Here is a 26438-nt window from a genome sequence, read left to right on the forward strand (position 1 = left end):
ATGAACACTAGTAGAAATGATGCATTCGCCATTATCAAAAAGCGAAGCGGGAAAGGTAAACAAAACAGATTAGCAGGCAACTTGCTATTTCAATTAACAAAGCTGACTTTGTAAAGTGTCGATTGATAACTTTAATGTTAGGGGGGTATACGAACATGATACTACAGATAACGGACGATTAAGGTAGACCAAAAGATATTAAAAAAACCCAATGTAAACTTTTATACTGATATACGTTGGACACCAGTACCTCACTACTAGGTGCCATCTACTCAACTGTAGCCACATTTGGTTTGACAGCTGCACTCCAGCTAATATTGGTCGATGCGTCACAAACAAACGTTTGTATGTGTTCTAATCATTCGTTATATTTAAATTGATAGTTGTAGATGATTACACACATTCCGAATACGAGCATGAACGACTGCTATCTATGACGATACTATGGTCAACAATACCATGATATAAGGTACGAATTTGGCTGCTAAGGCACACCTAGGTCGGCTCTAATTTTAACAAGATGTAAAATTGAACGTTTTAACGGTACGAGATGGAGGTTGACTGAATTGAATAAAGTTGTAGAACGATAAATTTCATATAAAATTACCGCAAACGTGTCACAAGTGTTCCCTAAAAACGGTTTTATGCATACAACTTTTGTAATTTTTACTTTACACAATATTACCTTAGGACACCACGCAATTCGTACGGTGACTATCGAAGCGATCAGTCAATCTTTCCAGTCCGTGCAGTGTATAGCGTTAGTCGACCAGCAGAGCTGTAGCAGTGATTCTTTTTTGTGAGCTTCCTGGATACCGTTATCTAAGATTAGTACCGCTATTATTCTATGTTCTCCTTTGTTGGTTTTCCTACTAACGTGCAATAGGCCGGTGTAAACATGGACATGGGTGAGATGAACAAACAATGAGTGACAATGCAAAGCAAGCTTATATCCCGTGTCGGGCAAACTGTGTTGTTGTTGACTACTCGAAATGTCCGGTAAGACCATCGATTCGTGAAGTGGAGCAAATGTTGAAGGCGAACGTGAAGCTCAACGTAGCAGGAGTTAATGCGGTGCAATTCCACCATTTACGGTACTGATAATGTTTAAAAACTTTAGTCAAGCAGAATCATTTGCTTCGCAGAACAACTTGAAACACGCCGACGAATGTAATGACATTTTATATAGTATCCCAACATAAATAGATGTTGACAGTATTGAAATAAAGCTACATGACCTGGTACCACGTACTAGTTCTACCGTTATCACACAACTCATGTCAAAATACGGAGAGGTGAATAGTATTAGCCCTCCGGAAGCCGCGCAAATGGCTCACTGAATGAGCAGCCGCAACTGTTCTAAGACGATTTCGCTAGATTTTCAGAGCAGCATGCACTCAGCGACTTCCGGAAGATTAAGGAAGATCAGAGACTGCTAAAGAAATTCCACCTACTACGACCAAAGCCGGTGTACAGTCGTCGTATGCTAAATCACAACCGGTTGATAAACCAACGACTACGGACCGCGCTGTAACAGCACCAGCTCAACAATGATCGGGCCCAGTACCACTAAACCAACTGCCATTACCAACATCGAAGTAACAACTATTACACCAAGTGTCTGCAGTACCGATGAGGACTGGACATGGACCGAATGACCCCCAAGGTGCGGCAGACAACCGATCTAATATTTCACCACCTAGAAAGAGGATCTCAACACGCAGCAGCTAACTGCGCCAACAAGACCCGATGGACACTTGAAACTTAATTTTAATTTTTACATATTATAAAAACCTTAAAAACCACTGCTCAGTTATGCTAACGCATTGAGCCATGTCAAATAAACAAGAAAAAAGAGATGGGTGGGTAATGTCAGAGACATAACCGGAGTGAAGTAGAATACACTTTAGGCTGTTAATACAAATGCTACAATTTTGACTATCTTCTAATCGGTTACATTAAAACCCGTTATTTCGGTACATGTACATCGAAATCTAAAATATTCGAACATATTTATTCTCATATGGTAACAATTGAAACAATTCATTTGGCAACAGTAGAGAATCGGATATATTTGTACCGTTATTTCGCTATTTCCTTTAGATATACCAAAATAACTTACTTTAACAAAACCTTTCAGAAGTTAGTAGAAATTGCAGCATTCGTATTAACAGCCTAAAGTGTACACTGAAAAAAATATTTTGTGATTTTAAATTTATTTTCATGCACATATTCTGAGCAAGAATATAAATATTTACCCCCGCACAAGTGCGTTTTGCCTTGTATATTTTTTAAAGTTATAATGATTTTGAAACATTACATATATTTCATGGTTTTGAATATTTTACAAAGCGTTATGATTGTTATTACAGAGAAAAATGACGGTTAAATGATATCATTAATTAAATTCCGACTAATGTTCTATACCTAAGTTATGATCGTATTTCCTTAGGGGGCGCGTTTTACCCAATCTTTTCCTAAATAATAATATGCAGGTTTCTTAGAGTGGAATTTTCGCAATAACCTTGCAATTGTCATGTAATCGACAACGAATGCAGTACCAGGACATTACTTTTCACTTGTTAAGCCACGATATTCGCAAACAAAAACAATAAAATGCACATTGCGTCATCTAGCCGCACATAAACTAAGCCGGTCTAAATGTGAATTTAAAAATCCCGTCATGCATCCACCTGTTTTGCAATTTATCTGGTTTTACGGATAATTATTTAACTGTGTTTGGACATTGATGATACGTAAAACTTTTTCCCAGTTTGCCCCGAGGACCGAGTATTCTAAGTTTCCCCGGATAGTGTAAAAATCCTCTATAAACTCGTAAATAAACTTTACGAAAGTAACTCGTATCAAATCATCAATAGAACATCATAATATCAGCATCCAATAAGCCAATACCAAATCGCACTACCGCTTGCCAGAGGAAAACAAACAGAGCTAGTTTACACTTCAATGTATACAATACACCGCAGTGCACTCTGGAACGCCGTGATGGTGAGTTTATCGTTGGTTTATCTGTATACGCACCTTACGCCACATATAATTTAAAGAGCAAAAGAGCGCGGTTCTCTCACACCAAACCACCTCATCACCAATGCATTTATTCGACTTCGAATGAAAGAGCTTTCTGCTTTTTTTCTGTTTTGTGTCATCATTGTGTCTTCTGTGTATACATGAAACTTGCACGCCAGTGCATCATTGGAATAAAGTACTATCAGCGCCTGGTGGCAGTCATGGGATATACTACCTACCACCGAAGAATGAGAGCTAACATAAACGCAGCAGCCGCTACCCCTACAGTGTCATAACACAAACCAACGATTTTTTCTTGTTCCCTTTTTATACGTGTCGCAGTCTTTTGGATGACAAAGGGGCAGTCATATCAACACTCGCTGTTTGGTCAAATTGTACTGCTTTCGTCAAATCCATTATTTCCGTAATTTTTAGTAATTGTATATTCGAAAGAATTGGATGCAAAATTGTTGTACATATTACCCATCATATAGCGCAATAATCTTATTTTTTCATTCAGTACAACGACAGATATTGTGTGTGTGTGTGTGTGTTAACCTTCCTATCTCCCACTAGCTGGTAGTGATTTACAGAAAAAAGATGTTTGCATGTATTTAAACATTCATGCAAATAACTTGGTTCACGGATTTAGGAAGGTGTTAGCTCAATTGACTTTCCGATGACCCATTTCGTGTACAGTGCCAGACATGTTCCGAGGTCATCGTTCCATCAACTAGCCCCGCCTTACTGTAATGTTTGTATCAATTGGATTGTAACATTACAGTAAAACTTTCGATTCCATTTAAGCAGGAAATCGACGCGTATTTATTATAATGGTTCAATTTGTATATATATAACATAACACATGTGTACTAGAACTTACCATTTTTTCAGTTTTCTACCTTCATTCCTATCTCCCATTTATGTCTCCTTTAACTCTCATCCACATTTCTTGAATTCCTGCTTATTTAAGAAAGAAAAGGGGAAATAATAAAAAAGAACCGACAGACTCCGTGTTTTCCTCAGCGTTTCCGTTTCTCCTAGTCTGGTGTCACTGCCTGTTGGACTTGTGTAAGTTGTTCCATTGGAGATCTCCAAGGAGCTGTAATTGGAGGAAGATCTGACTTCTATCCAGAAGTATCAGTTTTTCACATTAATGGATTATATGTGTACACTACAAAACAATCCCGTGTATAATGCAACCATTTTTTGAACATTTATATGTACATATACACACATAAACACATACACATATATACACCCATGTATACATAAACCCGATTTAATCCACCCATCAGTGGGATGAGACACCTCTCATACATACAACTGTTGTATTATTCATTAAATTGCCAAATGCACGCAAAGCTGGCAAGCATATGTGAGACAAGCACAGCCTCGAGTCCTGCACGTATAGCACGTATAATAAACTGAATAATTTTAAAAAAACAATAACAAAATAAACCAAAAATCAAAACAATTATGAAGCAAAAAAAAGTTATTCATAAAAGGGATAGAATGATCCATATAAATCAAATTAATAAAACAAATGAAATTAGCTCAAATGAAAATCAGACAATATTAAAAAAAGTTATGAAATTAAGAGAGTAAACTAAATTGTTTCAAGCTAACTAACTGTCATCCAATAACTAAAAGAACTGACTAAACCGAATTAGTAAAATGAAGAAACTGAACAATATATGAACTGGGAAAAACTAACAATTTAATAAAATGATTAAAACAAATGAAACAAACAACATGAATAAAACAATGAAAAAAATTATTGAATTAATAAGATAATTAATATGAATAATGTGGATAACACTAACCGCCATGTTTGAAAAATGCAAAAACAACCAAGTCCATTGCAGCCGCCAGAAAATTTGTCGTCTAAGTATTGAAATTACCTTTAAATCGCATTCGCAAATAGCACTTGTTCCTAGGGGCAATTAGCACAGGCGAGTTGAGTCAAACGTCAAACTATTTAAATCGCCTGACGATCTTCGTCCGCATTTTTTTTTGACCGGGTACTGACTCCATTCAGATATCCGAACCGGTTCCGGAATGAGTTTAACTGGGAATCAGTGAAATCGTTGCATCACCTAGTCAAGTTCAGATGGCGCTGTCGATGCTAAGTGGGAACATTTTTTTGGCAGCTCGCTCGAGTCGCGCACATTCATAGTAAAATAATTGTGATGTGACGATAAAATCACTACGTCAAATTACACTATTCCAACGATATTTTTGCCTACTAACACATAACACAACAGGAGAAACGACCTACCGAGCGATTAACTTCGATTTCCTATTAAATATACTATATTTCACTGCAAAATTTTGTAAACTATGGGAGGAACACAAAATCACTTCCGAGAGATTCGGCAGTGCTCAGCACTTCTTCAGTACAACGACAGATATTCATGTTAAAAAAAAATTGGTAAAATTCCGGTGGATAATTTCGAAACGGGACCCCTAGATTGAAACGTTAGAAGTATTCTACTTAATACATATCGAAAATTCGCCGCTTCAGATGGTGGTAAAGAGGATCTGGCTGTTATAAAGACCCCATGCTTCCGCCCGTGAAGAGACTGCAGTGCAATCGTTTACATTCAGCATCAGTCGCAGCATATGTCAACCCAGACTCTTGTCGGGTGACCTTCGCGGGTTCTTCTCTACCTAACTACCTCCTCTTTGACAAGGTTCGTCTACCTGTTCGCCTGTACTAATTGCAAACAATTGGGCACTCACCCTCCCATTGTAGTAATAAGGCTCGCTGTGGGAAATGCGATGGGAATCATGAGGATGATTCCTGTGGCAGGGATGTTGAAAAGTGTCTCTACTGTGGGGGAAACCCACATGATCTCCCGAAATATTTTGCATACAAACAGCGCGTGGAGAATCTTAAGCGTTCTCTTTAGGGACGTTTTAAGCGATATTTTGCAGAAATGCTGAAGATAGCTATGCCACCGGCCTCTACGAACTTCTACACTAACTTGTCTACCGACGAAGGCGAATGTGACGAACCTCAGGTAGGAACATTTTGTGCTGCGCCTAGAAGCAATAGAAAAATGAGGAACATTTCTTCTCCTACGCTTCTATTTAAAGGCCAGAAGGTATCTCTTCAAGGTCCTCAGAACCTAACTACTCAAGGATATACTGGTGCAAAACCGAAGCAAGTTTCGGAAGCCAGGGCTCAGAACAGGAGTTCCCAGCACTTCTTGGCACATCAAAAACCCCAAGTGTTCCCATGCCTCAACCAGAGCTAAAACCAGCACTGGATTAATAAAATTCTGATATGGTGGACCGTATTTTTACAACTTTAAATATTTCTGATCCTGATAAGCCTCCTCCTCGTAGTAAAAACATTTATGACCTCACATGAAATATTGTTTGGGAGAGCGTCCGCGATATCCGGCAAAATCCACACAAGAGCTTTCTCCAGAGGAAGAGTGCGGATTCCTGGCTGGCTTGATATTCGACACCGCGAGTCAAGGTCAGACTAAACGCGTACATGAGGTGTGGGCGTGCTTACAAGCCACGGTGGGACAGAGAGTGCTCAGACGTGTACGCGGAAAAGGCTGCTGCGTACAAAGCCTTCCGAGATGACGGGTAACCCGCTAGCTATCGACAGTACACTACGTTAGAAACACAAATGAAAAGTTTGATGAAAGCCAAAAAACTGCGTTACTGGCGCCGATTCGTTGACGGACTAACGAGAAAAACATCGATGAGCACTCTTCGGGGCACGGCCCGGCGTATGCGAAACCGAAACTCCACTAACGAGAGCGTGGAATATACAAACCGTCGGATATTCGATTTCGCCAAGAAGGTTTGTCCGGATTCCGCCCCTGCACAGAAGATCTACCGCGCCACATATACTAACAATAACGCGAACGAAACACCTTCGATAGTGCAGTTCTCACTTGCTCTCTTATCATGTAACAATAAAGTCCCTCATGACTGGAGGCAAGTGAAGGTCATCGCCATCTAAAAACCAGAAAAAACAAACCTCCAACTACAACTCGTACCGACCGATTGCAATGCTATCCTGTATCCGATAGTTGTTCTAGAAAATGATCCTATTCCGCCTAGATACAAATAAACAATTTGACTTCCGCAATGGTAAAGAGACGACGTTGTTCTCAACAGAAATTCGAACAGCCCATGTTAACAAAGAGCAGATGGCATTAGTTTTCTTGGATATTAAGGAGGTTTTTGTTTCAGTTTCAATCAATATTCTTTCTGAGAAGCTGCACCAGCATGGTCTTTCACCAATTCTAAACAACTTTTTGCTAAAATTGTTGTCTGAAAAACACCTGAATTTTTCTCATAGTGATCTAACGACATCACGCAAATTAGCTACACGGGTCTTCGCCAGGGCTCATGCCTTAAACCCCTACTCTACAACTTTTACGTGAATAACATTAACGAATGTCTTATCAATTACTGTACGCTTGCAGGTGACGATGTGGTCTCTATTACAGGTTCCAAAGCTATCGACCATTGCAAAATACCTTAGACAATTTGTCTACTTGGGCCCTCCAGCTGGATATCGAATTCTCCATGAAGAAAACTGAGCTAGTTATATTTCCAAGGAAGCGTGAGCCAGCGCAACTACAACTTCAATTAATGGGTTTCAACTTTGAAACTTTTTTCGGGGTCTTGTTCGACTCTAAAGGTACCTAGGGATGTCACAATTAGGTATCTGAAACAGAAATGCCCACAAAGGATCAACTTTCTCCGTACACCTGGGTGCCCACCTAGGAGACCTGATCAGGTTGTACCAAACAACGATATTGTCGGTAATGGAGTGTTTCTGTTTTCGCTCCGCTGCAAACTACAGTTCATCAAACTGGAGCGAATCCAATTATATTATCCCAGCCGTGTCAATCTCCCTCATGCTTCTGGTTCAACTGTATTCTTCGACACATCCACGAAAGACGAGATTTGTGTAATCCGGAATCACATACGTCCGCAAGTGTTCCCCAGCATCGTTCATAGTAAATTTCGAGAAGCCGGCTGCAACAAAACGTTTTACACCGACGGGTCAAGCCTGGACGGCTCCACTGGCTTCGGTATATTCAATCAAAAACTCACCACCTCATTAAAACTCAATGATCCTGCTTCAGTTTACGCCGCAGTACTTGCTGCTATTCAGTATACCCTTGGGATCATTGATACTTTGCCCACCGATCATTACTTTATTGTCTCGGATAGCATCAGCTCAATAGAAGCTCTCCGTTCAATGAATCCTAGAAAGCAAGCTTTGTCTGTAAGATCGTACAAGATTACCTTAGTTGTGGTTCCCTCGCATTGCTGCATTCTAGATAATGAAGAAACGGACTCTTTACTTAAGGCGGGCGCATGAGAAGGTGACATATACGAAAGACCAATCTGCTTCAACGAATTTTTCAATATCTTTAGTCAGAGGACGCTAGTAAGTTGGCAGACATCTTGGAGCAATGGAGAGTTAGGACGATGGCAACATTCTATCATCCCAAAGGTATCAACGAAACCTTGGTTCAGAGGAATGGATGTGGGTCTGGATTTCATTCGTGTGATTTCTCGGCTCATGACTAATCACTACACGTTAGACGCTCATCTCCGACGTATTGGGCTCGTGATTAGCGGTATCTGTGCTTGAGGCAACGGTTATCACGGTATCGAACATATTGTCTGGGCATGCGCCGTGTACTGTTCTGCCAGATCTCATCTATTGGATTCCCTTCGGAAAGATAACCCAATGTCGCGGTTCGTGATGTACTGGCAAGCCGCGATCTCCTCTATATGTCCCTCGCATACACCTTCCTAAAAACTGTCATTATACAGATTTAACTGCCCCTGTTATTATTATTATCACTCTCAAAAGTGCCCTCCTTCCAACGATGCTTTGATGCGACTTCAAACTGATACGAAACATTAACAAACACGGGACCCAACCTAAACAAATGAGAATGATTTTAATACCTTTCTGTAATCAAAGTAAAGAGCGTAAATTTTTTTTCTCCAAGAGAATTGTTCTCTGGACTCCCTGGCATATTGCTTTTCGCTCAGGTTCTGTCAGTACAATCGAAGATGGCGTCGAAACAGCAAGCACTCCGCGAGCGTGTTGTACGGTTTTACGAAACGCATGGTCATCGTGAAAAAAAAGTTTGCGGTAGACATATTTCGAGACAACGTGCCCGTGAGTACAGTTTACCGGATCCTGGCATCCCTGAGCGTGAAGCGGAAGCGGCCGTCCGGCGAAGATAACGACGAATAAGAAGAAAGAAGCGTTGAAAAAGCTGTTCGACAACAATGACGGAACGAGTTTGCGTGACGCCGGCCGAAAATATCTCTGCTTCCCTGATTCACCCAACCCTCAAGATAGAGGACATCGTCTGTCGGAAGCAGACTCGGTCCCCCGAGTACACGGACGAGCAGATAGCGATCGAGAAATCGCAGTGCCGGTGGATGACGAAGAACTACCGCGGGACATCGTTCGTACTGGACGACGAATGTTACTTTACGCTTTCGAAGACCCGCATTCCAGGAAATGACAGCTACTATTCCAGCGACCAGCCAGCCACACCCACCGAAGTAAAATATAAGTTTAAGCATTAATTTGAAAAAAAGTTATGCTGTACATCGCCATATCCGACAGAGGGATTTCAAAACCGTGGCTTAAGCCGAGCTGCCTGGTCATCGATCAACAAGTGTACCAGGAGGAGTGTCTTGAGAAAATTCTTCTGCCGTTCTTAAAGGAGCATCATACGGATGGGAAGTACGTCATCTGACCGGACCAGGCGTCTTCCCATTACACCAAGACGACGCTGGAGTATCTTGAGCAGAAAAAGGTACCATACGTGCCGAAAGAAAGGAACCCGACCAACTTGCCGTAGTGCCGATTCATTGAGTATTTTTCGGCTCCCTCAGTGCCCTTGTGAACAAAAATAATTGGCGGGCCAAGAATACGAAGCAGTTGACCATCGGGATCCGAAATTGTATCCGGAAGATGGACGTCAGTGCCGTCCAGTGTTCTTGTGAGAGCATCGCGACTAAGTTGCGTCGTACGACTGACCAGGGCCCCAATATTCATTGACGTTTTTTTGAAGAATAAACATGTTTTTATTAAAATTCGTTGAATTTTTTTGTTTTTTTTCAACTACATGACTGAAAAATTCTCATTTTTTATTGAACACCTGTTGCAGGACAAACATCACACGCGCAACGCGGTGCAACGTATCTGTGCCGTACTACGAAATCGTCTGAAGGAACCCCTGCCGGCTCGAGGAGGACCACTCGGCGTCACAATACATGATGCTTCCTGATGAAGACCGTCCGAGTTTGGAATCCTTTACGTTGATTTACCGAAGCCGGAAACTGAAAGTGCATATCTTTCTCCCCCTGTCAGCTTTGTCCACCCTCTCTCTGTCTCTGTTACAAAGCTGTAGGAATTCAACCACTACTCCCCCGCCCCTGAACATCATTCCAAAACCTATTTCTCCCGCGTCTCTTCTAGTTTTAGTTGTTAGATATATAATCTCGTTAAGAAATGCCCAACAGTACTGCTGCTTATAAAAATAGTCCCAATTAAACCCCCTCCCCTCTAATCTTAATAAACTTGAATCACTCCCTCTAGTTAGTCTAGTTAATAATTAATTGCTTCAATAATCTCCCTGCTAATAATCCTAAAGTGACCCCCTCTAATCTTACGATTATTATATTATCTCCTCTTGTATATGTATAGATTAGCTGTGAAATATCTTTAGTTTCATTACAAAAAGGATTAAACAAAAAAATACGAAAATTTCCAGCCTGTACACTCAGGCTCATCAACTGAAGAGTCGGTCATACTTCCCCATAAAAACCTACCTTCCAGACACTGCAATAGCACAGTTTCGTCGCCGGTGCAAATATATTACTCGAACGTAGGTGGTGTGAATTTCTGCGCTAGTGCTTACCGTATGATTCGCTCCAATCATTGCTACGACATAATCGCACTCATCGAAACATGGCTCAATGAACAAACTACATCAAATCAGGTTAGCGGCCCTGGTTACAAAATCCTGCGATGCGATCGATGTCCTCTCAAAAGCCGTAAAACTTCAAGCGGAAGTGTTTTACTAGCTGTGCGTGTTGGCTCAAAGTTTAACACATCTCGAACGACGAAGGAAATACTGTCGAAGAAGTGTGAAATTATTGTCCTAGGCGATTTGAACCTACCTGTAATAAAATGGCGATCAGATCACAGCGGACACCGCTAGTGAAGCACGTCCCAAGGTAGGGTTACCTTGCTTCTTACGCACGATGTTGGTCCAAATTTGATTTTTTTTGGAAGGCTCGACTGATATATCTTACAAATTCAAGCGTGTGGATTACGCTAGTATTCTGAATGTGCTGCAAAATATCGACTGGGATTCTGTTCTGGACTGCGACGATGTAAACATAGCCACACAGACTTTCTGCAATATCTTGAGTTACCTGATAGATCGCAATGTCCCGAAAATAACTAATCATCAAATTGGCTGTCATCCACTAATATCCCGGCCCGGATGGTATTCCCTCCGTGCTTTTGAAAATAAATGCATTCCGGCCTTGCCGAACCACTTCATCGGTTATTCAAGTTGTCGTTTGCCATCGCAACGATTCCATCGTTGTGAAAATTAGCTTTTGTGTTTCATAAGGGGAAAAGAAGAACGCAGAAAATTGTCACGGAATTTCTGCATTATATCGAAGTTTTCGAATTAGTTGTGAGGGAGACGGTGTTCTTTCACTGCAAGCAATATATCTCAGAGGACCAACATGGATTCATGCTTAGCCGATCGACTGCGACGAATTTATTGTCGTTCACTTCTTTCATCTCTGAGGGGTTTGAGCATGGCTTGCGAACTGATGCTATCTACCCTGATCTGTCCGCCGTTTTTGACACACTCAATCACGATATCACCTTCGCCAAATTAGCTAAACTTGGATTCAATGGATCACTTCTCCGTTGATTTCAGTCATGTCTAGTAGGCCGTCAACTCAGCATACATATAGCAAAGACCACTCTGAAATGTTTGCAGCTACATCTGGGCATCCTACAGGGAAGCCATATCGGACCACATTTTTCTATTGTACTTCAAAGATGTGAACTACAGACTCAGCGGACTACACTTGTCATACGCCGATGGCGTCAAGATATTCAACCGTATCAAGACTTTGGCAAACACTCACATCCTGCAGAAACAATTCGATGTCTTTAGTAAATTGTGCATCGATAATCGAATGGTTCTAAATCCCGCAAAATGCTTTGCAATCACCTTCACGAGGAAAAGATAATTTATTTATTCGTACGAGGAAAAGATAATTTATTTATCGTTTTCGACTACCTAGCTATACGAGAGCCGTTGCCAACTAATTTAACCCGACACCCTCCAGCACCGCAGAGGAACAGCAAGAGCTCTAGTTGTCGCCGATGTGTTGTCAGCTCCCATCGATTCTCCAGCCTGGATCAAATGAGTAAACATCCAAGCTAGAACTAGGCCGTTGCGCAGCAATATTCTTTTGAGTGTCTCTTCGGTAATTCACAGCGAATGCGGCCATCACAGAATACAACGGACTTTCATTTATGTGAAAAACCTGTTTGACTTTAATTTGACTCGTAATGTGATAAAAAGGACAAGGTTTTTGATTTTTTTAAGAATTTTTGTATTAGTATATCATTATTGTGGCCGATTGCGGTCTGTTAATGATTTCCGTTTATAAAAAAGGTAATCCCCTAGTTTTAAGAAATTCAAAAGGCAAAACAAAAAATTTGGCACCTTTATGCCAACGCCTTATCGAATAAACGAATTGAATAAAAAAACCGAACTGCAACAACTTTTATTAGATCACCTGAAAGGACATCCAATTTCTTGTTATTTTGTAGCACCGTGTAATTTACCGCTAGTTTCATTACCCAAAGGTTTGGATGTGTTTTTTTGAAATAAATTATACAATTGTTCAGAGCAAGGAACAGATTTATTTTCGTATTTGCTTTGAATGCTTTTAAAGTCTAGAAACTTCAATGGTAGCAACTAAAATGATTCAACTAAAGAAAAAAATAGAACCAGTGTATAGTATGAGCATGTTATAAGTTAGCTTGTAGTACAATTAGATAAATTACGAAACGAACCATCACAGGTGAGAAAAACATGCGTGAATACAACTTCGATTGCCAATTTTCCAGGAATCACGAGCACGGTATGAATAATAAAGTAATGCGTTATCGTATTCATGGAAAATGATATAATATGAGTAAGAAATGGTTGGACAAGGTGTTGTTTTAAACTATTTCTACTTTTACTGCAAATGTTCAACGTTTCATGTTACGACCGGTATACCGTAGGTGTGTGTGTGACAGCCAGAAAAAAAACAAATTTCGTGTAATTACAGAAACACCGATAGAAGGCATTTTCTTCAAAACTTCTTCCAAAATAAAGAATAAAAACTTATAAGAAAATGTAACAAATGCCCATTAGAAAAAGAAACATGTTCATTCAGTACACAGCGAGAAAGTGCAATCTGCTTGGGTTGGACAAATTAATTCCTAGATTACACAGTTGACTTATCCTGTACAAAACTGGACACAATATACACAAAATCGATGATTCTGGTGCGCTGCAAGCTTCACACTCTATAAAGCTTATCTTGCTGCCGATCATCCACGTTGATCATATGCAACACTTGCGCCGCTTAGCATCGCTGCACTCCGTTAGCTGCAATCAGTCCTCAGCCTTCTTCGGTGAGGCATCCACATGAATTTTCAACGCTCGTTCTCGTCGAGGCGAGTTGGTGGCACTGCTGTGAATATCCTTTTTGGTTAGCTCTTTGCGCTCCTCCGCTGTTAGCTCCATTAGTGCTTCCGTTTTATCTCTATAATTGATGGATGCATTAATTGAAATTAGTATCAGAACAAAGTATACAGTATTGTCACACAAACAGTACCTGCAGTAGAATATTGCACCGTCTTGGATCATATGTTCCGTATAATCATTGGTACGTATAGGTGTTGATGTCCACCGCAGCGAGTTGTGGATCTGCAGGACGGATAAAGTGTCTCGAACCTCCACTTTGGTGTACTCTAGATTTTCCTCAGGTATCCCACTTATTTTGGACAGTGTGGATGTCAACTCACTTTCAGCTATAAACGAAATTTTCTTTTTAATATATCTAGTCACTTGATTGAATATGCCATTCGTACCGGGTAATATAACTTCTTGAAATTTGCCCAATTTCATTTCGGATGGATGCCATCTTCGAACGAGAACCACGACATCATTTTCGTAGAGAGGTGTGCAGCCAGTAGCGTCATCTACTAATTGTAGAACCATCTGAAATCCTCAAACTTTACATTAACAATCTTATATTCACAGTATACCCACAGTTCAACTTACATCGCTATTGCTGGTAAATCTCACATCGTCTCCGATTATGTAATTATCGGGGTAGATTGTGCTTACACTTTTCCACCCTTTTCTCCGCAACCGACAGCGGTCGTATGTCAGGCAACGATAATTCTCACTTATGGCGGCAAGGTATTCCAAAACATCACGTTTAACCTGCCCCATCCGCTGTCCATCTCGGACGATCCAGTTGCACAGGGATGGTAAATTCTCCATATCGTCGGTGAGATCGTTCACGTTGAAAAAGTACAGATTGATCTTGTATTCGCCCTTGCGCAAGACACGACCCAGTTCGATCATGAAACGAGCACCGTCGCTACGGAGATAGAAACAGAAATTTGGTGAGTATATTTTGGCCCGGCTAGGAAAAGAGGTCTCTAATGCCGTTTTTGCTTGAAGCGAAACTGAGTCAGTTTCGAACTCCAACTGCTGTCAAAATGTATGAACTGACAGCGGTTGGGGTTAGAACCAGGGTCAAGCAAAAAACGCTATAAAATATTTTAAAATGTTGAGTTCTTATTAGGAATAAGGTATTTTCTAGTTTTGAAATAATGCAATACGTCCAAGTTCTAACGGAATTTAAAATACCTACATCCATCACAAGTCAAATTAAAAAATGTTGAGCCCGCAGTACAAATTGATAGGTTTCTCTGGAAACTTCTCGATGGTGGTGGAGAGCAATCGCCCTCTGCATGGAATTTATTTTATTTTGAAAAGGACCCTATATTTGCCATGCTCGAAGCTAGTCGCTAGCTGGAGGCGAAACAAACATGAAACGCTAACAATACAGCTTTTTTTGATATTTCCTTCTGTGCTGGCGGTATCGTGGTTAGAAACTGGTCCAACGCTAGCGACCTGTGCTAAATTCATAGTACTGCTGAGTGGCGTATTAATTCGGTTTCTTATTATTATCGGTAGTTACACACTATGTGTATGTGTCATGACGGATGGATCTGGGTCAATTGGCATGAAGTCATTTGGCATAAAATCATTCGGCATAAGGTCATTTAGCACAACGGACATTTGGCATAACGTTTATTTGGCATAATCGTCATTTGGCATAATGGTCATTTGGCATGATGACCATCGGGCATAATTTTGAGAATTGATCACATTTAAGCCGTGCTACTGCTGAAGATCTTTCCGTACAAATATTTTTATGTTAAGGAAAACAGTAATTTAGCATAACGGTCGTTAGGAATAGGTATATGTAGTGATAAAGTTATTGATTACCAGGATGTTTTTAGTATATCCTTTCTTGGATGTATTATGTATTTTGACTGCATGATGACAATAACGTTCATCGTTCGAGCGAAGTTTGCCAATAGTACTAAAATTGAACTTAAACCAAAATTAATTAGAATATTCTTAACCAATTAATAAAAACATTTTCGACTAATGTGGCCACGCCACATCGCTTCAAGTTGCGTGCTGTCATCGCCACATCGCTTTGGCTCCGTCGGACTTAAACTAATTTATAGCCCCTAGGTTTAAGCACGGCGCCGGTGGTTGAGTGGTAAGCGTGACCGCTACAGACACTTTATACACAGACTAGCGAAGTGTCAAAAATTGCAGCCAAACGGACTGTCAAAAAGTGCAGCCAAACAAGCATGAGGGTTATGAGGGGTGAAGTGCAAGAGGAAGCCCATGCAAAGCTTATGGGAGCTTCCGTGATTACATTCATGGTTGCTAGTTTCACGGTTTTTCTCTCTACTAGTCTGTTATATAAAGTGTCTGTAGTGACCGCCACTTATTCCAGTTGGCTAGGGTTCAATTCCAGCCGCTGTCGTTGAGATTTTTCTGAGATGAAAAAATCTGTGGTCACGTCTTCCTTCGGAAGGGAAGTAAAGCCGTTGGTCCCCGATCTATGAGTTTGGTGGATCGATATCTAGTCCAGATAGTTAAGGCACCTCTCTGGTGTCGGTAAAGAAGAAGGAAATCCAACTTCTATACTCTTACTAAGAAAAATATCCTCCTCCTGTGATACTTGTGGAGTACACAGTAGTATATACGACCTGTAGCAAAAGCAAGTATCGGACCAACCATTCCTTCCGTTTCCTTCCGCGATCTACGTTCGGGCCTGGCCGGCGCCGGTATTGATCAATAAACACTTTAGGACTACCAGGAGTTGCACATTGAAAGATGTTTCGCTACTCCCAAGCATAATTATCTACTTATTCTCTGTGCAACTTCAGCTAGTCCAGATCGATGACGGAACAGCAGCCAGGGGTGGTCGCACAAGCTCAAGCTTTATAGCCCCCCTATGTTTAAATAATCCGGGGAAACCAGTGGATCACAGGTTTGTTTGCGAGGGGCCGCCGCTTCCGACACATTATTAATATTGCTTAGTGCAGCTTCAACCTTATGGGTCATTCACCTGATAAACTATACATTCGAATGTTATGCCAAATGACTTTCAGTGAGATCATTTAGCAAAATTATGCCAAAGGTCCGTTATACCAAATGTTCATTATGCCAAATGTCCGTTATGCCAAATAACCTTCAGTGGGACCAATGCTCAAAATTATGCCAAGTGACCATTATGCCAAATGACAGTTATGCTAAATAACCTTCAGTGTGATCAATTCTCAAAATTATGCCAAATGACCATTATGCCAAATAACCGTTATGCCAAAGGTCCATTATGCCAAATGACTTTATGCCAAATGACTTTATGCCAAATGGCCCGCTCACGTGGCGGACGGAACAGACCCAGTTGATCCCTAAATTGGAATGTTAATAACTAACGTCCTTGCTGTGTGATATGATCTGATTCAAATATTCTCGCAGCTTGCGGTCGGCATTAATGAAGTTGGTTCCGTTGTCCTACCAAATTTTTACAGGGTAACCACGACGAGAAATAAATCGCTTTTGAGAGCCAAGGAATGTATCTGAAGAGAGATCGCTTGCGACTTCTAAGTGCACTGCTCGGATTGAAAGGCATACAAATTCCACGACGTATCCCTTGATGATTTTCACTCCCCGAACAAATGTTGCCTTCAGATTAACAGAGCCAGTGTAGTCTACGCCGACATATGAGAACGCTTTGGTAGCTAAGGGGCCGTGCATAAATGACGTAGCATTTTGGGGGGTAGGGAGGGTATACCAAATTTGTGACGAAGTGTGACGAGGGGGAGGGTAGGGTCTGAAGTTGTGCGACGTAGCATTAAGTTTAAAACCCATTGTTGAAAACAATTTAATGATCCTCCATTCCCAAGAGAAATAAATTTAAATTCAAACATGTTACTTTTGATGCGGTTTTTCATGAGGTAAATTTTACGATTCGCAGAATTACAAGTTCGCAAAAATACGAAAAGATTTTGTATGCGGATTTAACTTGCTACATTAGTTAGCTAATGTAGGTAACTAGTAGACTTAGTTTGCAAGCTGAATTAAAACACAAACAAAATTTAGTAATTTAGATTAACGTATGCTTCTTAAAATTATTGGCAGCTGTAGGATTGTAAACTGAGATAACTTCTCTTCATGCTCCCCTTGACATATAAAATTTAGAACAAAACTATCAACACTATATTTGTCATGAAATGGGTTTACTTTGCACGCAATTTTCTGTTATAATGAAAATGTTGATGAAAGTCGTCAAACATTTCGAAAGGACATGTATTTAAAATAATTGAAAACCATATGTATTTTTTTCATTACCCGGCCGCTTTGCATGGTACGCGGGGGAGGGGGTAGGTAAATGCTACGTTATTTACGAGGGGGAGGTTGGAATTTTGTGACCAAATGCTACGAGGGGGGAGGGAGGGGTCAAAAATCGCCGAAAAAAAGCTACGTCATTTGTGTACGGCCCCTAAGACTCTCGCTGGTAAGAGGCAACACACCAACTGACCAGCTGTTTTCCCCTTGACGTGCACACTTACGTACATCTTACATCTTACGTACCACCTGACATCCTACTATCCAGTATTACTGATACTGACGTACCGTTGCTTCGCGATTATGTGGCAATATTACGGAATGCTTCATATCTTTTGGAAGCGAAGAGCTCCGAGGAAGGCCATCCAAACGCATTATGCCTTGGTCATTGAGGAAAGGGTGAAGAGGAGAAAGCACATGCTTGGAACAAATTTACCCTTTCCCAGCTACTCCAACTCTGGTGCATATACTGAGTGAACAGCTAGAAATAGCTGTGATTTGGCATAACGTAGTTCTATTGGGACCAACTCCCCACATCGGCAATCGGCTTCGATTGATAGGAGGTTGTAGTTGAACTGATTGACCAAGGCCAATGTGCGGATGATCAAACGAAAAACTGGAATGTCTTTCAAAAGCTGCAATAGTTGGAATGCATCGAGGTCGCTACCAAGTGGTGCGATGGTACAGGTCTGGTTTCTAGCAGATGCTCGCCAGAAAACATCTGGAGCAGGACACAGTTTCCACTCGCATTGATCGGCCTTCAACCACGGCTGGGCGGGTGAGAGATGACGGGATGCGCAGAGGTTCTGTGTGCCATGTAAGTCTTCCATTTTCGTGGATGGGCAGATAGCCAGCTTAAAACGATGGTTGAGTCTGTCCACGCCCAATGCTCAATTGCAAGATGAGATGACTTCAGTGATACGCTCCGTAAGCACAATTGCACCGTTCAGCTGCAGCCGGGGTAGCGATACCTGCTTGATCGGCGCCACTCATGATTTAGCAGCAACCAAAACCACGGACACGTTGACTTGTTCAATGATTGCCCTTGTGTACACCACTACCGCATACGCCTGCTCGGAGGCATCCGAAAATACGTGAAGTAGAATTCGACCCCGAATAGGAAAGATACCTCGTCGAATTCTGCTGGCTTCGAGTTGAGATAGGGTTGCTGCCTACTGCCTTTTCTAATTGTCAGCAAACCACAGTTCTGACCATTCGAAGCCATTCGTGCGGATGCCAAATTCAAAATAATTATGTGCTAGACCGGTGTACGTTCTTCTATTAAATTTAAGCAGCGAACCGAAGACCGGAGTGCCGTCACCAACTAATTATGTCGGCACACAACGAATAATGGAAATTAATCAGAACATCGCTTATTAAACATTCTCAAAAACTCATGTTTTCCGTTCGTTGTAAATTAGTACATTAGTACAAGATCGTTGTAGTTATTTTTATAGAATGAAAATAGACTAAACACCCTGGGCCCCACTCTCAACTCACGTCAGTCACGTCACCTTGTGATTAGAAGAAAATTTCTTTCTAGTGACTGAATGACGTAACTGCTAGCAGAGTTTAAAATAATCGAAGCTCTTTTTTGACGGCTGAAAATGAACCTGATGCGACTCGTGGTGAATAGAACAAATATTCATTCAAAAATCCATGTTATTCATTCAGTTGAATATCGTGTAATAATATTCATTTCACTAAATGTCTATGCAAATGTTTTCAAATGCCGGTAAAGTATATAAAATAAAAATTATCATCAATGTAAGCGTGTGTCAGGGTCTACTTTGATGCGTTTGGTCCATTGCTTCACGTTCGCTTCGTGTAATTGAATACTTTACGCTGATGTCACAAATGAACTCGGATACTCATTTTTGACAGTTCGCTTGTACTGTTTACATGGACTTAGATTTTGCGATTTGCTACCAACGCACCTAGTCGTCCAAAATTTTTCTAAGTCCATGTAAACAGTACAAGTGAACTGTCAAGAAAAGTGAGGTTAACTGTGGCAGTAAAGAGCTTAATAATCGGAGACGAATGAAAATCTGCCTGGATAAATGGGGAGTTTGTTTGTTTGACGTTTTCAGCTGCGTCACTGAATATTGAAAATGAATACGACTTAATATGATCAATTTTCATTCAATGAATTTGAATATTTGTAACTCTGACTGTGACGAATGGGCCCCCTGTCGTTTCGATTCGAATTAGTTTGCAGCAAAAAAAACAACAAGGCGAAAACAAGAAGCTAAACCTGCTTAATATACAACCACAATGAACAATAAAACCAACTTACTTGTATTCGTGAAATTTGTCCCTCAGTGACGAAATTTCATTTTGGCCAAGCTTCGAGTCTTTAAATATTTTGAAATAATTCATCGGCACATCCAAATGCGGCTGCAGTTTATACTTGAGAAATCCAAGCTCGACTCGTTTGTCCATTAAAACCTGCAATCAGTATGATTACCAGAATACAATACACCACGGTCCCACGACCGTATTTAGGAAGACAAAACTGTTTGCACACAAACCTTTAGTTATAGATAAATAGTGACTTTGGAAAACTTTCTTAGTACTTTATTCCAATGTTTTTTATATTAGTTAAATTAGGGTGGTTCTTGTGATTAGCGTGTTCAAAGTACAAACTTTTTAGATGTCTAAAATTAAGGTATGTTCCACAAATTTATAAAAAAAAATCAAATTGAAGCAACTTTGCTGAATAGTTAATGCGTTATGATTTTTTAAATATTTGAATATTGTAGGATTTTAGGTTCTTGAAAAACCAATGTTCTTATATGACTTTTTGACATAAAACTTATTACATATTTATCGGTATGTTTCGAAAAATCAAAGTTTTTACTAGCTTATTATGCATAGGGGAGACCGGGGCTAGTCAGTTTTCAATTTTTATCGCTTTGATGTAGGTAGATCTTGCAAAATAGAACACGCGGCATGAAAGAGCAGACTGTTGGCAACACCTTTGATTTTTTTAAGTGTTTGATGCCTTGTCTCCATTTTTAGAGACAAAACTATGTGACGCGGAAAATCCACCAACTTACACCGACCCCGGGGTAAGTTGGCAGTATGTGAGTACCGTAAACCGGGGTGACATTGATCACTTTTCGAAGTAATCATTGCATATTTTTAGACGCAACACATTTTTTTCAGGTTAAATATTTTTAAAACATGTACTGATATAAGGAGAACAAGATTGGATGGTTTTCCCTAAAATTGTCCGCTTACAGCTATTTTTCCAAAAATGATTTCAAGTTGATGTCCGTTTTCGTATTCTGGGGTGACTTTGATAACCTGCATGTTCACCCACATTAAGTTATTGATGTCAATGTTTTTCATTCAAATGTTTGTTTAAACTAATTCTGGAAAGATACTCATTGCTAAATAGATGTTAATTGGTATTATACAAAGTATTTCAACGTACTGTAAAATATACGCCAAAAACTAAGCAATCAAATGGAGATTCAATTACTTTAAGGGTCCTTTTGGAACGTGCTGAATTGTCGCTGTTGTGCTATCTTATGACAAACGCCATTTTGGGGTGAACTGAGTTAGATATGCCATGTTACTAAGTTTTAAAATCTCCATAAAGTCGCGTTTTCAGAATTTTGAAATTCTGCTGGGTTACTGAGATATAGCGAAACACGATTATGACAAGCGCCAATTTCTCGAGTGATCGAGTTGTGCTATCTTATGACAAAGAAAAAAGAGACAACATTCTTAGTTTGTTGGCTTGCTATAAGCCGAAAAGCTTATAGCAAGCCAACAGATGTCTCTGATGACATAGGTAATTCCAATGCAGATCAACCATAAGCATTAGCTAGGTTCTTGTCTCGGGAGCAAAACTTTTCCTACCATAGTTTTTTTCTGGGAATGGTTGGCTTATATATTCATGATTATTGAATAAATTTCCTTTTGAGATTTCCACTTGTTTTGGAAAGTATACCGAAATGTAGTGATGGATTATGCAAAAAGAACATTTGTTTCGTCTAGTCACCTGTCAACAATAACATTGTTTGATATACATTGTCTCTAAATTGTCAATGAAACCAATTTTTGTTCATTGTTTTTCCTAAATAAAGGAGGAAAATTGGAAAAACTTTGTGTTCAATACCATCATTTTGTAACCTGATATTGCTGCTATCGCATGGAAAAGTATAATATTGGACATAGTGATCTATAACGCATAATTTTACGAATCAGTTATAATTCATTTTTATATAAAATTTCTGTACGCATTTGTGACACGTCATACATATTTTATCATCAATACACACTTATGACACGTATGGGAGCGACTTTGGTTTACATTTTAAGCAAAAACTGTAAATATAGTCAACCGATCTTCGTACAAATCGAGAGATTACTTCAGAAAAGATAGAAGCATCGAATGCCTTCTCCGAAAAGCTTCTAACATTTATAAATTTTAAGATATTCAATCTCAAACTTTAAAAATCGTTTTTCTCGAAAAGTGCTAAGTGGCGCTTGTCATAAGATAGCACAACAGCGACGGAATGTGCTTTTCGAGAAAACTGTATATTAACCGACATTTGCTATTATATTTCAGTTTAAATATTCCGGCATTTTGACTTTGACGCGTACTCTCTATTCAAAAGCAAATTTTCGAAATTCTTCATGCAATTGGCCGAAATAAATGTCTCCTACATTGGCGAGATACACATGAAAAAGATTTTCTTACTGTGGAGTAAATTCCAGAAATAAAAATATTTGATGACGTTTTTAGCATTGTAAATAGTACCGCCAACTTGCCCCGCGTGCAGCAACGCCAACTTACCCCATCCGGTTGTACGACTTGACCCCGAAAACCATTCCCCAGAAACCAACACACCGAAGTTTTTTCCTCAGAAAGAACAATACTCCAGAAAACCATTTCGTCGAAGGTACCAATAACCAGAAAACTTTTTCCCAGAAAATATTTTTGCCCAGAAAACCGTTACCCAGAATGAACAAATACCCAGAAGTTCATACCCCAGAAAAAACCATTTCCCAGAAATTGAGGTATTTTAACTGAAGATGACTTATTTATTAGTATTAATATTCAGGTTTGGTTTTGTAATATAAGAGCTATTGATAAAATGGTAACTTTTAATGTTGTACCATCTTCCTGGTCGACAATTAAAACTTCTTTTAATTTTTTGTCTATCCTGCCTGTTTTTTACTCTTCCTCTTTGAATGCTTTAATTGTGCATTTAATTGGTTGTGATACCCTTCTATTGCGTTTGAGGTTCTGGGTATGTCATTGAGGGTGTTGTATCGCATGGTCCATAATTCAGGGGAAAATCTGGTCTGTGCCTGTGCGCAGTGTTTTCCAACCCTTCGCTTCCCCATAACGTATTTTTTTTATGTAATCAAAATACGGGGTTTCATTCCGGAGCTGAAGCACGGACAATACCCAAGCCTTCAGGCACATCTTGAGGCTTCAAAAAGTCCAAGACCTGGATATGTCTGAAAGAGATCTGCATTTGCACGATTTTCAAATAAATTCTAGATAATCGCAATTTTTGAATCCGTTTCCACCAATTTTTCGTTAGGTGGAAAAAGCAACCATATCGCACAGAATTGGGAACAATCCTTGCTATAGTGTTTATCTCAGCGGTTTCAAAATCTGTCAATACAATCGACGGATTAATTATAATATTATTGGCTGCGTTGCCGACTAAAAACATATTTGAACTATCATATTAAAGATTTTTTATAACATTCTTCGATGTTTGTTGCATCATGTACCATTGAAATTTGATGTGTTTTTTGAGAATAATTTGCGAAAGATGGATCTTGATTTTGTTTTATTTTCAAGATACATGTTTCGGCTTTTTATTTTAACTTTCAACGACGAAAACAAACATCTCTGCGACCTTGAAACGTCATTTGTGACATTGATGTTTAAATTACATGGACCCCGCTTAAATAAAGTTTTGGCTAATGGGGTTTTCGTCTTCAAAAGTGAAATTCGAAAGCCATTACCAAAAAAATGTTTCATTTCTTCTAAAAACTGTCCGTATGCAACAGATGTTATTAAATTGAAACTATGCAATCAATGAAGTATTATTAAGTTAGAAAACGTTGTTATTGATCTATGCTAAGTACTCTGTTGTTGAAAATATCGAGTTATTAAGGGGTTACATTACTAGAATTTTCAAAAAGTCGAAAAAAAATTTCAATGGCTGAAAATGTGCTTAAATAGTTTTGAAAATGATATGTCGCCGAAACGCCTCTACTGTATACCCCGAGCATACTAAACCAGCTAAACGCGATTTTTTTCGAAACCGCTTTTTAGCTGGTCGGAAATGTAAGTCAAACAACTCTTTTTGGATCGTTTTGAAATTTGCACAGTGTATTCAGAATTGCTATCTGCAATTACTAATTACTTTTACAGCGCTTTTTCAATAACAAGTGCACCATTTCACAAAATCCTACATCGCTGGCTATTAGTTTTTAGCTCTAGGCAGCCAAAGTTTGTGCCCAATCATTAACCGTCAATGGCACGCAAAGCGATAGATTTGAGATGTCCTATTAGATATTTAACCTAATGGAGCTCTTTTTATGTTTCTAGATCTTCAGGTAATATTACATGTCTTTGCAACTCAAATGTATTATAGAGTTTTCGGATATTTCCGAGGCGCGATGCCGTAAATATCGAAAATCCATGATTGTTGAATATTTAACAAACAATAGGGTGGGTGCAGCGGTGTACTACTAGTTGCAGTAGTAAGCTAAAAGCTTGATTAAAATGCCAACCGCCGTTAATTATTTTTTGATTTGTAGTTCGCACTAAACTCGCAAGGTAACACAAGTTTTATCATAGAAATTTGCTAAAAAAACAACTGAAATAGTGAGTTTTCCTCGATTTTTGAGCTCCTTTGCAGCTATAGTGGGCCAAATGTACCCAGAGTTGCATGCTCCAAAAGTAATCAATGGGTTTTGCATCTATAGGAACCGGAATTAGCAATTGCGCCACTATTGCCTCATGCGGAGCAAGCGGTTTTAAATGCAAAAATTAGTTCAAAACCAATTATAATATTTTTTCTATCAAATAGGAATCGAAAGCTTTCATTTTACATATAATCATCACCCGAAGATCTTTCCATCTTTTTCAATGCGTTTAAATTTAAGCACAATGCGTAAATATTAAAAAAATACTGTGAATAGCAAACTTATAACAAGTGTTTAAGTACACATGATCTAAATGTTTATTGTTTATTGAGAAAATAGAAGAAAAAATTTTTTCGGTAAAATAATTTTCTGGGTTTTGGTACTTTCTGCGGAACAGTTTTCTGGGTTATGGTTCTTTCTGGGTGAAAGTTTTCTGGGCTTTGGTACTTTCTGGGAATCAGTTTTCTGGGAATTAGTGCTTTCTGGAATATGTGTTTCTGGGGAAAAAGCTTCGGTATTTTTACTTCTGGGGAATGGTTTTCGGGGGAATGTTGTACAATCATAACCGGTTATACGAGTTAACAGGTTTGCTTGCGAGAGGCAATTACATTCGGCGGCATGACCTCAGCAGCTCCACACCGCATCAGTTCCTTGAATTAGGTAATGAGCAAACTTTAGGCTCCACCACAAAAAATGATTACAAACATTAACTTTTCTGGTGAATGGGGCATTCTGGGGTATGATTTTCTGGGGAATGGAGCATTCTGGATAATGGCTTTCTAGGGAATGGTACATTCTAGGCAATGTCTTTCTGGGGAACGGTACATTCTGGGGGATGGAATTCTGGGAATTGGCTTTCTGAGAAATGGCTTTCTGGGGAATGGTATACAACCCAACCTGATTGTATACTATTCCCCCGAAAATCATTCCCCAGAAAGCCATTCCCCAGAATTCCACTCCCCAGAAAATCATCCCCCAGAATATACTATTCCCCAGAAAGTCATTTCCTAGAATGTACCATTCCCCAGAATTCCATACCCCAGAATACACCATCTCCCAGAAAGTCATTCCCCAGAAAAGTTTAACTTTTTTTATTGATTTGATCTTTTCAAACGTACTACTCGTTCCAAGAGGCAGATCACTTGTGATGCATTTTTAAAAATCAGCGAAATTAAATGCATTTATTTCCATCAAAATAGAAATTCATAATGTATTTTGCTTTGCGTGCAATGTCTTTTGCGTTGCGTGCAAGACGTCAAAACCCTACGAAAAAACTAGCCTTACATTCCAAAAAACGTCGAACAACTTGTATCAGCGTAGGACGTTTATTGAACAAACTTTTCTGCGAGGGAGTGCAAAGTTGATGCAAAAATGGAAATTAAATGCATTTTTCTAATTTGATGCAAATTTGTTATACATTGCTAGAGTGATCTGCCC

General features: G+C 39.6%; 1 protein-coding gene across 3 annotated transcripts in view; it reads right to left on the reverse strand.

The window, feature by feature from the left end:
- Positions 1-12986: 12986 nt before the first annotated feature.
- Positions 12987-26438, reverse strand: part of LOC131694204 (ubiquitin carboxyl-terminal hydrolase 47) — a 74979-nt gene continuing 61527 nt past the window's right edge. For all 3 annotated transcript variants that reach the window (XM_058982701.1, XM_058982700.1, XM_058982702.1), the window contains 5 exons: positions 20389-20540; positions 14424-14748; positions 14231-14360; positions 13975-14170; positions 12987-13902 (listed from right to left, as the gene is read on the reverse strand). In XM_058982701.1, coding sequence (XP_058838684.1) covers positions 13752-13902; positions 13975-14170; positions 14231-14360; positions 14424-14748; positions 20389-20540 — 954 coding nt within the window. In that variant the 3' untranslated portion in view covers positions 12987-13751. The remainder of the gene's footprint in view (positions 13903-13974; positions 14171-14230; positions 14361-14423; positions 14749-20388; positions 20541-26438) is intronic.

Source organism: Topomyia yanbarensis, chromosome 3 (assembly GCF_030247195.1).
Source record: "Topomyia yanbarensis strain Yona2022 chromosome 3, ASM3024719v1, whole genome shotgun sequence".
In the NCBI taxonomy this organism is placed as follows: Eukaryota; Metazoa; Arthropoda; class Insecta; order Diptera; family Culicidae; genus Topomyia; species Topomyia yanbarensis.